Below are 14,186 nucleotides of genomic sequence, written 5' to 3' on the forward strand. Positions count from 1 at the left end.
GATGTAATGTGCTTCTTTTTAAAGCAATCCCATAGTACTCTGTGAATCCTTTGTCATGAGCTTGAGCATATAAACCAATGAAAACATAGTTACAGTTTCTCTTTAACTCATTTGGTTCAATTGTACATACAGAACTGGTGCAAAACTGTGCTTTTGATGATACTCTACCTGAGGATCGATAAATAATTATTTTTAACAATTGTCACCTTTGTCTTCCTCACACAGGACTCCAAAAAATGGAGCAATAATGAGAGGGGAGAAGCAGAGGGAGAAGCATGAGCTGGCGTCTATTCAAGTTGCTCTCCTTCCTGTTTATTTGGGAACAGATCACAGTTCAGAAATCATTCCAATTCCAGGAACATGTCTCCAAAGAATTTGACTGGATTATCTCTGATCGAGGACCATTTCATCATTCTCGGAGTTACCTGTCCTTTGTGGAAAGGCATCGGCAGGGCTACTCAACTAGATACAAGATTTACAGGTTAAAACCCATTTAATATTTGTCATTGATCAAATGGTTTTTGTTGTATGTTCAGTATTGATATAATTGGGATGGATCTGGTCCAGGATTCAAAGCATTTGCTAGGAAATAGCAAATTACATTGAAGAAATCCTATCCAGGTTTGCTTGATCACCCAGCTTCACTTGTGAAAGTGTATTCTCTCCAGCCTTGGAGAGTTTTAATAAATCAGGGCCAATGTCTCACTTTATGGTGGAAAGTGGCAGCAACCCATTTATAAAATGTAGAGTTTGCAGTGTCCTATGGCATTTTCCTTGCTTATTCCATGATAGAAGGAGATTCTTATGACATGAATTTGACAGGTCATGTCACTAGACTTTCTACATCCCAATCATCAATATTTAGCTAAACTCGAAAGGGGAATGAAGGAGCAAAATGAGCTCCTATTTAAACGTACCTGCATTAAAAGTGCAATGAGACTTTAAAGAGAACCTGGCATGAGTTCACTTCCCATTTGTTGCCTTTTTCCTAATTTAGGTAAAAATATAGCAAATTTAGTATTATTCAAATTCATTAAAAACATTACATTTTAGCAGCACAATAACCACTAATGTTGCTCAAATATGCTTTTGTTGAGTTCAAGGGCATTCAGTTTAACAAAATAACAATTTCAGCTTTGGATATTCCAAAGTGCTTCCCACTGTGTGCATAACTAAGGGTCTGTAAGCCACTCATAACTAATATAAATGGTGGCTTGCAAGTCAATTGGTATTATATAGAACAGACAGAGTTCTCATTGGCTGGTCATCAGGGGTAAAGCGCAGCTAATGACCAGTCAAATTAGGTATAGGGAGTTTGGAGTCCATAACTATTATTTAAAAAGTAGCCAGTGCTCTCATTGGTGGCTGGTTTCCAGGTGCCATCAATTATGTGAACATTCCTTCTGTAAACCATACCAATGTATTTGCAAGTCAGTATTTACATTAAGTAGCTTACAAGCCTGTAATTATTAAATACCATAATTGAATCATACAGTTGCTCAAGCCATTGGTTCAAAAGTTGGTTCCATCAATAGGTTTGTTCAGTTCTGAAAGTTCTGGACCAAAAAAAGTTTGTTTGCCGATATCCAAACAGTAAAACTAATTACCTGCACTTTAGGAATAAACTAACAATCACACATTAGGCTACAACTTTTTGACATGCATCACGTAAAATGGAAAGTTCTATAGTCTCATCTCATAAAAGACCTTTCTGATTGGTCTAAATAATACCACCTGAAACTGATGACCTTCTGGGGACTAAATAAATGAGGACTGGGCGAATTTGTTGTTGCTTCTGGCAGGCTTTCAATTTTTGGACTGTAGTTCTTTCAGACAGAATAATAAATAAGATGCCACAGCCAGCACTACTGGTGCCATAACATGTACAAATAAAAGAAAAGAAAACATCAGCCATGGTAATGATTTACAGTCAAGGAGAAATGTCAAAGCATAGCAGAATTATGCATGGAAATGGAAATAATAGAACAGAAGGTAGGAAAATGCAAAAGCAAAATAATGGGGGGCAAAGTCCTCAAATCTTTCACAGCGTACCATGTGTTTAATGTCATAAATAATTTGTAAAAAACATTTTAAAGCAAAATATATTCAAATGTATTCAAGAATAATATGCTATATTGTTAATAGAGATATTTTAACAATATGTCCCTACATATTTATTTTTGGCATAAATTAACTTCAGAAGTTAGAGATGAACAGGAGGACATAAAAAACAATAAACACATTTAAAAAAAAAAAAAAAAACACAATAAAGATATTTTAATTCCTTGAGTAAATATACCGAAATTTTATTTTTTTACCAAGATTGGACATTTTGGGCCTATCAGGTGTCTTGTTTTTACATGTGCTGATGGGGGACATGGTAATGGAAGAAGAGAGCAGAAAGATCATATCATGTGTTTGAGGCAGGCTGGTGACCAAGCTGTATTGTTTAAAGTGAATGGCAGGTCTTTTTACATTGCATATGGTCATTGACATGGCTCAGGATTGCATGATCAGAAATACAAATCATTTGCTAAGTAAATTGCACACAAATATGTATTTGGACCTGGTTCCATGCCTTGGAGTCCAGCTTTAGATTGCCCAGAAAGCAGTGAAGTTGCCCAAGATCTCCATCTGCACACAAATGAGAACTGGTGCCACAGAAGACCAGTTAGCAGAAAGAGGAAATGTATTTTGATCAGGTTCCTTGCCTGAAGTTCAGGTTTAAATTGCCAAGGAGATAGTGATGTTGCCCGAAATCTCGATCTTCATTTAAATGAGATCTGGTGCCACATCACCTGAAATGCAGCATGAAGAAACCAAGAGGACACGGCTAGTTTACAGAGACTTAGGAGGCAAACATGGTAGCATGGGACAGGCATACACCAGAAGACCAGTGGGTAGAAAAAAGACAATGTAAATAGCACATATATAAGTACTATATTTCAACCTGGTTACTTGCCTTGAATTCAGCTTAATTTTTCCAAGGGAAATAGTGATGTTGCCTAAGATCTCCATCTGCATATAAATAAAATCTGGTGCCACATCATTGGGGAAATGCGGCATGACAGAACCAGAAAGACAAAAGTAGCTTTCAAAGAGGCAAAGATGGTGGCAAGGGATAAGCCCAGGGGTTGTCAAGAGGACAATGTAGGATTCACTGGTTGTTTGTGCTGGACAAGGAGTCACCAAGATGGGAGCTCATTAATTGTAGCAGGTTCCTAATATACATAAGCAGGGCCCCAAAAAACAAAAACTCATTTAATCTTAATCCATGAGTACAGACGTTTTAGAACTTTTGTCACATTTATATTGCTGTCTGTATCCTCACTGAACTGATTCACCTTTCCATTTGTCCTGGTGCCACCTAGACTAAAAATGAGGAAAAATCCAAAAAAATAGAGGAAGTAACAGAAATCTTCTAATTTAATGGCCATTTTTCCCAGTGTTCTCACAAATTGCAACAAAGACCTGACTAGGGTTTTTCCAATTACATAAACCTTTGAAAAACCAAAAAAACATTCATGCTTTTGATGTATATTGACTTAGGGTTGAAACGTATTTTAATTAGTCCCATCCTGAAGAATTGGTTTGACTGAAATGTTGATATTTAGCCTTGTCATCAGTCTAATTATGTTTTCCTATATTCTTTTTTTGAAGGGAATTTGCCCGCTGGAAGGTGAGGAACATAGCAGTAGACCGTAAGGAGCCTCAAAAAAGTATCTTGCCCTTGATGCCTGATTTCCAGCGGAGTTTGAGGCTTCTAGGAAGGAGGCCAAGCACTCATCAGATTATCGAAACCATCATCAAGAAATACGGCACCCACTTAGTGGTCTCTGCCACTCTGGGGGGTAAGACACAAACTTATAAACTAATTAGCCAAATGTTTTTTTTTATCTGTTTCAACATATGAGAGTTTATGTTTAGAACATGTCAAGGATACATTTAAGTGAGATCAGTAATATTGGTGCTTATTGCCGTATCAATTATAAGTGTTCTGAAGGTGCTGGTACCACATTATAAATAAAGGTCATATAGAGACATGTCTGCTGGTAGTAATTGAGCTTCTTCAGGTTTGTGAAAAATACTTTTAAGGATAGTTTAAAGGTATGAAAATACAGAAAATACAAGTTGATGTGTAAGAAATGCATTTAACCCCTAACCCCATGCCAAGTTGTCTTGTTCTGAAAATTTTCTTCTATCCTCATCTATTGAACATAGGTAGTAATTGTTCAGTGATCCAACCATGTGATAGTATTGGGTTTTCAATGACAAGTGTCGGTACATTCATGAGGAAGAAATCTCATAATGCCCCATACTCCGAGGAAGCAGATATTTTTCTTTGTTCCTGGTGGTCTAACAAAGCATTAGGATGGTGAAGGGAAAATGTTTATTGGCTTCTAGCAGAAAATCCATTAAAAGGAACCTGATGGCTTGCTTTGCATGGCCAAGCAATTTGAAAACTGGTGAAGGGTAAAGGAACCTTGTTCAAGGTGACAGGATCTCTTAAATGACTGCAGCTGCTCTAAAACTCAAAAAGTTGCTTGAAATCTAAAAAAATCAACATGCAGTTAATGTTTATTTTGTTTTTAGATTTTATAGCTTTAAATATTAATATTTTTCTTATTTTTTTGTTTTATTGAGTTTATCCTTAGACTAATTTCATGTTTTCTGTGCTCTGAAAATTATATTAGCTTTTTTTTTTTGCAAAAAATCCCAAGATATTGTCTTTTACATCATCAACCAAGATCGATAATCATGGTGTAGGACAGGTGGTGCAAAGCACATCCTATGTGTCATAACATACTAAATAAGTGTCATGTTAGCTCTGTAGTTTTCTAAGCTTTAAATTAATGAATGTGCATTTACAAATCCATTTTACAGTTGTATTGCTGCTAATTTAGTTAATCTTCGAGTATCATCAGCCCACTTCCTTAAGATAATTATTTCTAATTAAATATTGCAATTTTATAAAAGCAATGACTGTTTTTTGAAAGCATGAATGTGTGAGTTAATTTTTAAACTTTTCTCTCAAAGTCTTGATTGCTATTAATAAATGATCAGAGTCTATATTATCATATATTCATAAATTATGTTGATGTTGGGTAAATTAAAACGAAAACAATAGGAAAATTTAAATATTTAGTTGCCTACAAGGTAGAGAAAGAGTTATTCAATCCAGTATGTGATATTGTTTTACATCAGAATTCAGTTCCATAAGGGTGTCATACATTAGATTGTAAAATTACTTAAAGCCTGAATACAGACAGTATTTTTTTGTACCAGTAAGGGCCATCAAGTAGCTAAAAAATAAAGAAGCAAAAACTGACCACTAATCTGAGGGATTCTTGTGCTGTACATATTTTTGGGTGCAATATTTGCCCAGTCATTTAATCCAGAGGACTAGAGACATATCATGAATGAAGAGCATCAAGGTGTCCTTTAAAGTATATTCATGAAGGCAGGGGTGCTAGTGTTATCACATCAGTACTGCTTTTACAACTCTGAGGTGTGCCCACCATGGTTGGAAGAATATATATAACATAAATATAGCCAAAGATTTGTGGATACTTGACTATCACACCTAAATGATCATGTTGGACATCCCATTAAAAAGCCATGACCAATAATGTGTCATTGCCTTACCCTCCACAACATGGCTTCAGGAGTCTGCAATGTTCTGGGAAGTATGAGTATGTGTTTGAAAGTTGTGGTCATTTGTGAAGTCAAGCACTGATGTAGAATGAGAACTGGCTTCCGATGTTTGTTATAATTCATCCCAAAGGTGTTCAGCAAAGTTGTGATCAGAGCTCTGTGAAGGACACAACATGGTCAGACCATGTTCTTGGAATGGAATTTCACTTGTGAGGTCATGCACTGATGTAGAATGAGAAAAGCTGACTTTCAATGGGTGTTGTAACTTATCCCAAAGGTGCTTAGCAGAGTTGAGATCAAGGTACTGTGCAGGACACTAGGGTTCTTCCATACCAATCTGGTCAGACCATGTCTTTATGGAGCTGGCCTGAACCCCATTGTTGGAGTGGTGGCTGCAACAATTTGACCATCTTGGTAGGTGTGATCGTTAGTTGCCCACAACATTTTGGCTTTAAAGTTTTGTTTAGATACATTTAACTGCTTATGGTAAAATCCTGAAACTTGTGGAGAAACAGGGGGACAGTGATGAGGATAGCCAAAACTATAGGGATATCTGTCTCTTAAAAGTAGATCTTCAACCATTGTTTTCAGCTTTAAAAGGGACATAAGGAAAGGTTAGTTGGGTCTAAACAGCTGTCTCCTGTCTAATAGTTGTACCACCAGGGGATTAGGTGAAGAAAATTTCTTGGACATGGACACAGACAACAAAAGCAGAGGAAGAGTTATGTCAGGAAACCCACAGCGTAATATATTGCTTGCAGTTGGCACTGAATGCCTTGTATGTACTTCGCTGCCAAACCAGGAGGTGAGGCTGCAGCAAGCCACCTGCTGGGTGCCAGTGGAAGCACATGCAAAGATTGCTAAACCACAGTGCCACAAGCTGGTGACATAGAGAGCTGCAGGTTTCCTGACAGGTTAGAACAGAGGGGGGGCCAAACTCTGGCCCGGGGGCCAAATCTGGCCTCACTGTCCTTATTTTTGGCCCCAAAAATCCTAAACATGAATTTCAGTTGGCCCGCCATTGCATTGAAATAGTGCCGCTACTACAATTCCCGGCATCACTCGCACCTATAGATCAGTGGCCTTTCTCCCTATGCGTGGTTCCGCCTTGGACTGTTTTATATATGCAGGGAATTGTAGTGGCGGTGCTATTTCAGTGAAGAGGGAGTTCCAGCCACTGGAACATAACATTAAGCCCGCATTGGACTGTTTTCTTGACGCAGGAAATTGTAGTAGTTTCAAGTTTGGCCCGCCAAACTTGAACTCTTTTTGTCCATGTTTTTAATTTTGGCCCACTGTGTATTTGAGTTTGACACCCCTGGGTTAGAACATCTGTGAGCCTAACACCACATACAATATTGTGAGCCATCATGAACTAAGAATATAGAAGCTACATTACAGGAAGAGGGAGGAGTTAGTGCCTTAAAAAACTTAAATGGAAACTGGCAATGTAAATGTGAGAGGGCTTACCTAACTAGAATTCAGCAGTCAAGAGAGAAGCCTCGTGGTATTAGGTGGAGATTGCTGGATCATTTCAAAAGATTGGGCCAAAGGAAAAAGAGGTTCCACCAGCCTGGTTATGGTTTGGTAATGGGTTGGAATAATGAATAAGAATTGTCATGGCGGCTTGGTGGGGTTCTGTGGAATAGTGGGATGTTAGTAGTTACAAAACATGGGACCCCCCTTTGGCATTTGGTTTGGTTATTTATTGGGGTTACTTATGTCAATTGTATTTATTATAATTAAATAAAGTGCTGCTGTGGCCATTTTCAAACCCATGTGTTGAATCACATTGGGAAACAAAATTTGAAAAATCCAGCAGTCCTACCAAAGTGACAGATCTCGGCAATCACTAACCCAGATCTGGTATAAATGGGCCTCTACATCCCAGAAGGCTCTTGTTTAGCTTATGTAAATGGTATGTCCGCCCCTGGCAGTACTTAAAGCTGCCGAGGCCCTTACATTTTTTAAAATGCATTATGTGAGAGAGGTGATTGAAAAATACACATCTATAAATGCAAACGCGAACTCACTCTTATAGGATCTGAGACATTTGAAATATGCGCTACTCGTAAATCCTTGAGGCAGCGCACTGAAGGTCAGCTTGGTCTGCTCTGATTATTGTATCTGCAACCATATACAAATATTTATAACTTTTTATTGCAGTCTTTTGCTTTATATATGCTGAAAAAAAGAAAAATTGCTAAAAGAAAGAAAAATTGCACAAAATGACCATTTATTTCATTGCTTCACAGCTAAAACCCAGGCAAACATAAAATACACACATTTATTCAACTTTTGAATGTATTTTTCAATATTCGTAGTATAAATAATTGAATTTGTCTTGCTAGCAGCCTCTTGCAGAGCTCAGATCGGTAGAGGATGACAACATACCAATAGGAAGAGCAAAGTAATATAGAGATAAGAGTACCCCCTTCTCTGTTCTTCATGCAGTCACAGGCTGGGAGAGGGACAAGACCTGAAATTGTTACATAACTTCAGCAAAGAAAAGCTCCACTTCCATGTCTTTACTATGTGTCCGAACTATTTAAATCTCAGGCCTGAATAGGCGAAAAATGCATATCCCTTGGCACTCAGAACAGTTACCTTTTAAGTATTCTTTCTGTTTATTTGGCTGTTTGCCTGGAGTTCAGTTTTAATTTCCATTTCTTTCAAGTGTTTATTCATGAGTCTTTTTCTGACCCTCACTTACATAAAGCAGTATATAAAAATTGTGTAATTGTGTTATTTTACCTGGAGTGGGCCATTATTTTGCAACTCTACTTATACCAATTTTCTGGGATCAACACAGATATAAAGTTTCTGCGTATGAAGATTATCTGTACTTGCCAGCGGGGTTTATTCAACAACACATTTCAAATAGCATTGTCTGTATACTGCATACAGCTTAATTTTAGGTGAGACGTGTTTAGTATTCCTTGGGGCATTTGGAACTAAAACACGTAAAAGCGTATCTAAATCCAAAACCAACATTTTTAGTATATACCTGCTTACCAGTCCTTAACTTTGGTGGCTAATGGTGGTCAGATCGTTTAAATTGAAGTCAATCTCTTGAATCGGAGCTATTTTAAGATTCAGAAGATGAAGTTTGAGCAACTCAAGTTTTCATATAACATTACCTGTCATGGACAGGCATACTTGGCCTCCAGGCAATGGCAGGTGTCACCAACCGACAACTCAATGCACCTGCACTTTACTATAAGTATCATTCACCTATGAATCCCAATTATACTTATCATTGATTTTTCTGAGCCCTACTATACCTATTGTTGACTTGTCTAACCCCTACTTTACCTAATAATGACTACCTGGATCCTACTATATCTATCATTGACCTGTCTGAGCCCTTCTATATCTGTCATTGACTTTTCCGAACTCTACCATTCTTATGATTGACCTGCATTAGCCCTACTATACTTATTGATGACCTGTCTGAAACCTACTATACGTATCATTGACCTGTCTGAGCCCTACTATACTTGTCATTGACCTTTCTGAACTCTACTATTCCTAAGATTTACCTGTCTGAGCCCAGCTATACCCATCATTGGCTGAGCTGTACCATACCTGTCATTGACAAGTATAGGAAGCCACCAGATGATGACAGCCGCCATCAACGGACGACTAGATTGGTTGACGAATACAATACCTGTAAATGACCTGTCTGAACCCTAGTATACATATTAATGACCCATTAAAGTCCTACTAAACCAATCATTGGCTGATCTATACCATATTTGTCATTGACAAGTAAAGGAGGCTGCCAGATGATGACAGCTGGTATCATCTGGCAGTTGGATTGGCTGAGCTATACTTTAATTGGTATTGAGCTGTATGAGTCCTACTATATCAATAATTGACTTGTTTAAGTCCTGCTATACCTATCAATGATGTATTGGAACCTTACTGTACTTGTTATTGACAGCAGCTGGGTTGGCTAAGCCGTACCATACCTGTCATTGATGGGTATAATACAGCCTATTTATAACATTCCGAATTCAGAATTTCTAAATGTGGTTGAATTTCTTGACCAATCTGAACAATTTAATCTAAGATGGAAAAGTATTGTTAGGGCTACCTGAAGAAGTTGCATTTCTTTTCCTTTTTTCGTGGTGGGGGTGTGTAAAGTTTTCTTCCTTTATTTCCCTCTTCATTCCTGCAAAAAACACACTTCCTATCCCCGGTTAGCTACCCTCACTTCTCCACTATATCTATAAATGGAGGGATGCTGCACATTGGACTGCAAACACATCTTTTGTGAAAAGTCTTGGGTTATTGTGTGCAGGGTCAGAGTAGCCCACAGGAGAACTGGACAAATTATCTGATGGGTCCCAGTCATATGCCACCAAATTTAGTTTTTGTGCCCCTTGATGGGTTCCTGATGCCTTTCAAAAATTGCTACTATGCCAACAAAGCTACGTGATCTGGCAGCCCTCATTTTTACTACCTTTGGTAGGTTACAGTCCAGCCCTGGTTTTATGAATCTTGGGTGAATATATTTAGGGGCCCTATGAATCTTTAGCATCAGACTTTCTTAGATGCTTATATCTCCCTGCTGTAGTTTTTTGGCAGCTTGCCGCTATGTCACCCATGTGTCCCTGAAGCTATTTTCTAACTCTCTATACATAAATTGTAATAATAGAGTAATTTCTCCAAATCGGTTTACTTGTAATAATAGAAAGTTTAAAAAGAGACAATCCACAAAAACACTGTGTGTCCATCTGTCAACACGTGACTTCTTTTTTTTCATGTTTAATTTGTGCCTATTTATTGTTTGACGAAGGGGCTAGGAGGAATTATCGTTCTTCAGTTTTTGTTATTTGCATGCTTTAAATTTTTACTGAAAGAATAAAATGGGAATACAAAACAGTTGCTTACTCAACATTCTTATGTATTGAAACAAAACATTAAAAGGATCAGAGGTAAAACAAATAAAATCAAACAAGAAGAAAGAACAAAAAAAAACTTTTATTTTAAACTTTGCTGGTCATTCCGTTTATTATGTATTCAACTTTTACTACTGATTTTATTCATTTTGTAACATTGTGCTTTAAGTCATAATATTGAACATATTTAATCTTCACTTCATTCATTTTTAATAGAAAGCTAAGAGCAGAATGTTAGCCATCAATCAAATGAGAAAAATCAAGGAACCTTGTCAGTTCTAACAAACAATATGGTGTAATAACATGACAACAGCCATCAAATAAATCCAAACTACACATATTACATATTTGTGAATACACAGATATATCTATGAATTAGGATTCAAATATCTTGACTTATTTGATCTTCAGAGTCCACATTTAGGTGTCTCTCCCTGTTTCAGGCACATCCAACTCAAGGTTCTTTGTCTGGAGATTTATTAGAAATAACGTTGGTTCAAACCACTTTCTAAAGACGGTAGATGGGTGCATAGTGAGACTTATCTAGTTGGAGATCCAGCACTGTGTGCCATGGCATTATCCACCCTGTTTATTCTGTCCAGTGGAAATAGCAGCATCTCCTGCTTCTCTTCCCTGCAGCCTGAGATGTACATCCCCAGCACATACTTTGCACAGCGTAATGGGATTTAGGAGCAGATTAGTCCCTGGCTTCATACTGCCCTGTCTGACTACTAGGACTGTATAGCCTCTCTACTCACAATCCCCAGTGCCTGTTGTAGTGTTAAGCTAGACTGATCTGCTGCTAATGTGTTATTTCCTTGGCTTTACTGTTGCTGACTTGCCTGTTTCTGACGCTGTGATTGTATGTTGCCTGGACCGACCTTGTGCCCGTGTCCCTGATTTTGCTTTACCCTTGGATACCTCATCTGGTGGATTGATTCCCTGTGTATGACCTCTGGCTCTGTATACTGGATTTCTCACTGCTGGAATCCTTTGTATTGCATAATGTTTGGGTTCCAGGTCCTCTGTCAATCCTTCCCAAGACGCCATCCCATGCGCAAACAAGTCCTGGGGGGCTGGGAAGGTGCAACTGGCCTCCGGAGGCTGAGCGGTGGCTTGCTATAGGTGAAGATATTCTGGGAATGGCATCTGGTGAACACTGGTGCTGAACCAGGAAAAACAACTAGGAGAGATCAAATACACCTAATCTTCAATCTCAGGTTGACTTCTAATCCTTCATGTTGGCCTACAGAAAACTCCAGACACTTAACAAGGTCGGAGGACAGCTCTATAGATGTTAGAATTTTGCCCAAGACAATCATGGATATTACTCTTGGGTAATGAAAACCTAACGCCTGAACATAGCTTTAGGGAGCAAAATTCAATTGGTTTCTTGGCAGCAATTCCCTAAGGAAGGATATCTGAGAAGGGCTCTTTATTTAATTTCTCACTCAGTACCAGAGTGAGTTTTTATTTATGTCCCCAGTCTGTTGATATCCACTGAGATTTTTCTGCTGTACATGTAGCATCGGAACATTATATATCAAGTATTGATTCACATCACTAGTTATTTATGTTATTCAATTATCAATACAAATTTCTTTTGAAAAACTTGTGGCATATTTTTGTTATTTGTTAGGTTATTTTCTATATTAGGTTACATGTTTAAATGAACACATTCATCATATTATCTGTTATACTACACAATTTTATTGCTCTTGAACCATTTAAGGTAATGCTTATAATTTTATTACATATCATAGATCTATTTATTTAGTTTCATATCAGTATTTTGTATTTTACTAAGATGCTTAGATTTTTACCATTTAACCGTGTTTATATATATTTATATATTTATATATATACTCACATTTTATCCTAATCATAAATACATACTTTATAGTCAGTATTAAATTCTATAGACCATACATTCATTTATACAGCTAATATTATGTTACTTTTTAGGTTATTATCCTTATTACGTATTTCTGTTTATTATAGCCCTGATGAATAAGAAGGGGCATTCTTTATCCCAGAAATACGTTGTCTGTTATGTTTTATGTCATATTGATTATCGATGAAGGAACTTTTATTTAAGACTTCAAAGACCAGTAGTATGGTGTTATCATTGATTTCTTCAACACTCAATTTCTGTCTCCGTTTTAATTCACCACCATTCTTCAAGTAGAGGACAGTCAAAGAGGATTTTTCAAGGTCAAGTATCTCTTGGGGCAATTTTAGATTTGCAATTGAGTGCAGCATTGTACCACAGGCTCAACCACACATTGGATGGTAGAAAAGGGGGCAGTTGGGATACATTTTGTGCGTGCATTTGTATACAGTTGCGAAGGGGATGCTGCTGGATGTGACATGTTGCTTCTAGCCATGTGGCCTCTTTTCTTTTTTCGGGACGAGGAACTGCACCACCACCATTATTATAGGGGCAATGCGTGTAAATGAACCATAGTAGGATGATATAATTTATCAATTACCCAGAAAGGAAGAGTTCCCCAACAAACAGCCTTTTTGGGCAAAAGTCGAGGAGTCATATAATTCGTCTCACCATCCTTATGGGTAAAAGCCAAGGAACCAAGAACACTATGGCAGGATGCCCCATTTATTTCCTACTTCCTAGCCCACACTACAATATCCTCGGTGATTGACTGAAGCTGATAAATATTCATAACTCAGAATTAAACCCCTTGCAAACAGACTGCTGAAGCGTGCTCAACAACAGCTGGCAGAAGTAGTAAACAACCTCAGCTTAGGCACACGAAGAAAATAAAGGAACAGTTGGATTGGCTGTAGCCTAATTTCTTCCTGGCGATCACAAAAATATTAAACCCTAACAATGCATTTGGAATCCCAACAAGTCCCAACAAGTGTTTAAAACCTGAACGGTAGAAAAATCTAATATTTATGGAGGGGCCTGATCTGAATAGAGTGTAACCATCACATTTACTGTACTTCTAGAAACCAGAAGAACAATATTGGTCACATGTATTTTTGGTTTGCTTTGTAGGTGACATGCACATCATTTTTTTTCATTGATTCGATGCATGCAATGTCTACTATGGTATTTTTATTGCTAAGGCTTTAGAATTGTATGTGATACTCTAAAGAAATAAGCAAACTGGTGTAAGAATACCTCTTTGAATATGCTTTAATCCAGTGACTACTGACATTTGTGGTAACCTTCTGGCTAATGGTGAGAAGAGCTGATCTTGTCCTCTGTTAACTCAGCATTTAGCATTATATTCAGTGACTTGGTTTCCTCAAATCTATTTGACTTGATCTTCAGAGGCCATATTTAGTTTTCAGGCAAATCCAACTCGAGATTAGTTGTTCCTTTGGGGTGTTATTAGTAATAACCTGGCGCTTGCTGAAATCAATAGATTGGCAGAAGGGTTACAAATATCCAGGATATATCAAACACAACCAATCACTATGGGTGGCACTAATACTAGGTCCCAGTGCTAGGTCCCAGGTTTGAAATTCAGCCAGAACATTATCTGCATGGAGTTTGCAGGTTGTCCCCCGGTTTGCATGGGTTTCTCCAGGTACACCAGTTTCCTCCATCATTCCAAAAACATGCAGATAGGTTAATTGGCTTCTCCCCCAAAA

At 37.7% G+C, this 14,186-nt stretch overlaps 1 protein-coding gene across 1 annotated transcript in view; it reads left to right on the top strand.

Annotated features, from left to right (window-relative positions):
• The first annotated feature begins 228 nt into the window (after window positions 1–228).
• Window positions 229–14,186, top strand: part of BRINP1 (BMP/retinoic acid inducible neural specific 1) — a 90,726-nt gene continuing 76,768 nt past the window's right edge. Inside the window, exons 1-2 of the mRNA XM_072430197.1 lie at window positions 229–481; window positions 3,661–3,851. Of these exons, the coding sequence (XP_072286298.1) occupies window positions 276–481; window positions 3,661–3,851 (397 nt within the window). The 5' untranslated portion in view covers window positions 229–275. The remainder of the gene's footprint in view (window positions 482–3,660; window positions 3,852–14,186) is intronic.

Source organism: Pyxicephalus adspersus, chromosome Z, assembly GCF_032062135.1.
Source record: "Pyxicephalus adspersus chromosome Z, UCB_Pads_2.0, whole genome shotgun sequence".
NCBI classification, from domain to species: domain Eukaryota; kingdom Metazoa; phylum Chordata; class Amphibia; order Anura; family Pyxicephalidae; genus Pyxicephalus; species Pyxicephalus adspersus.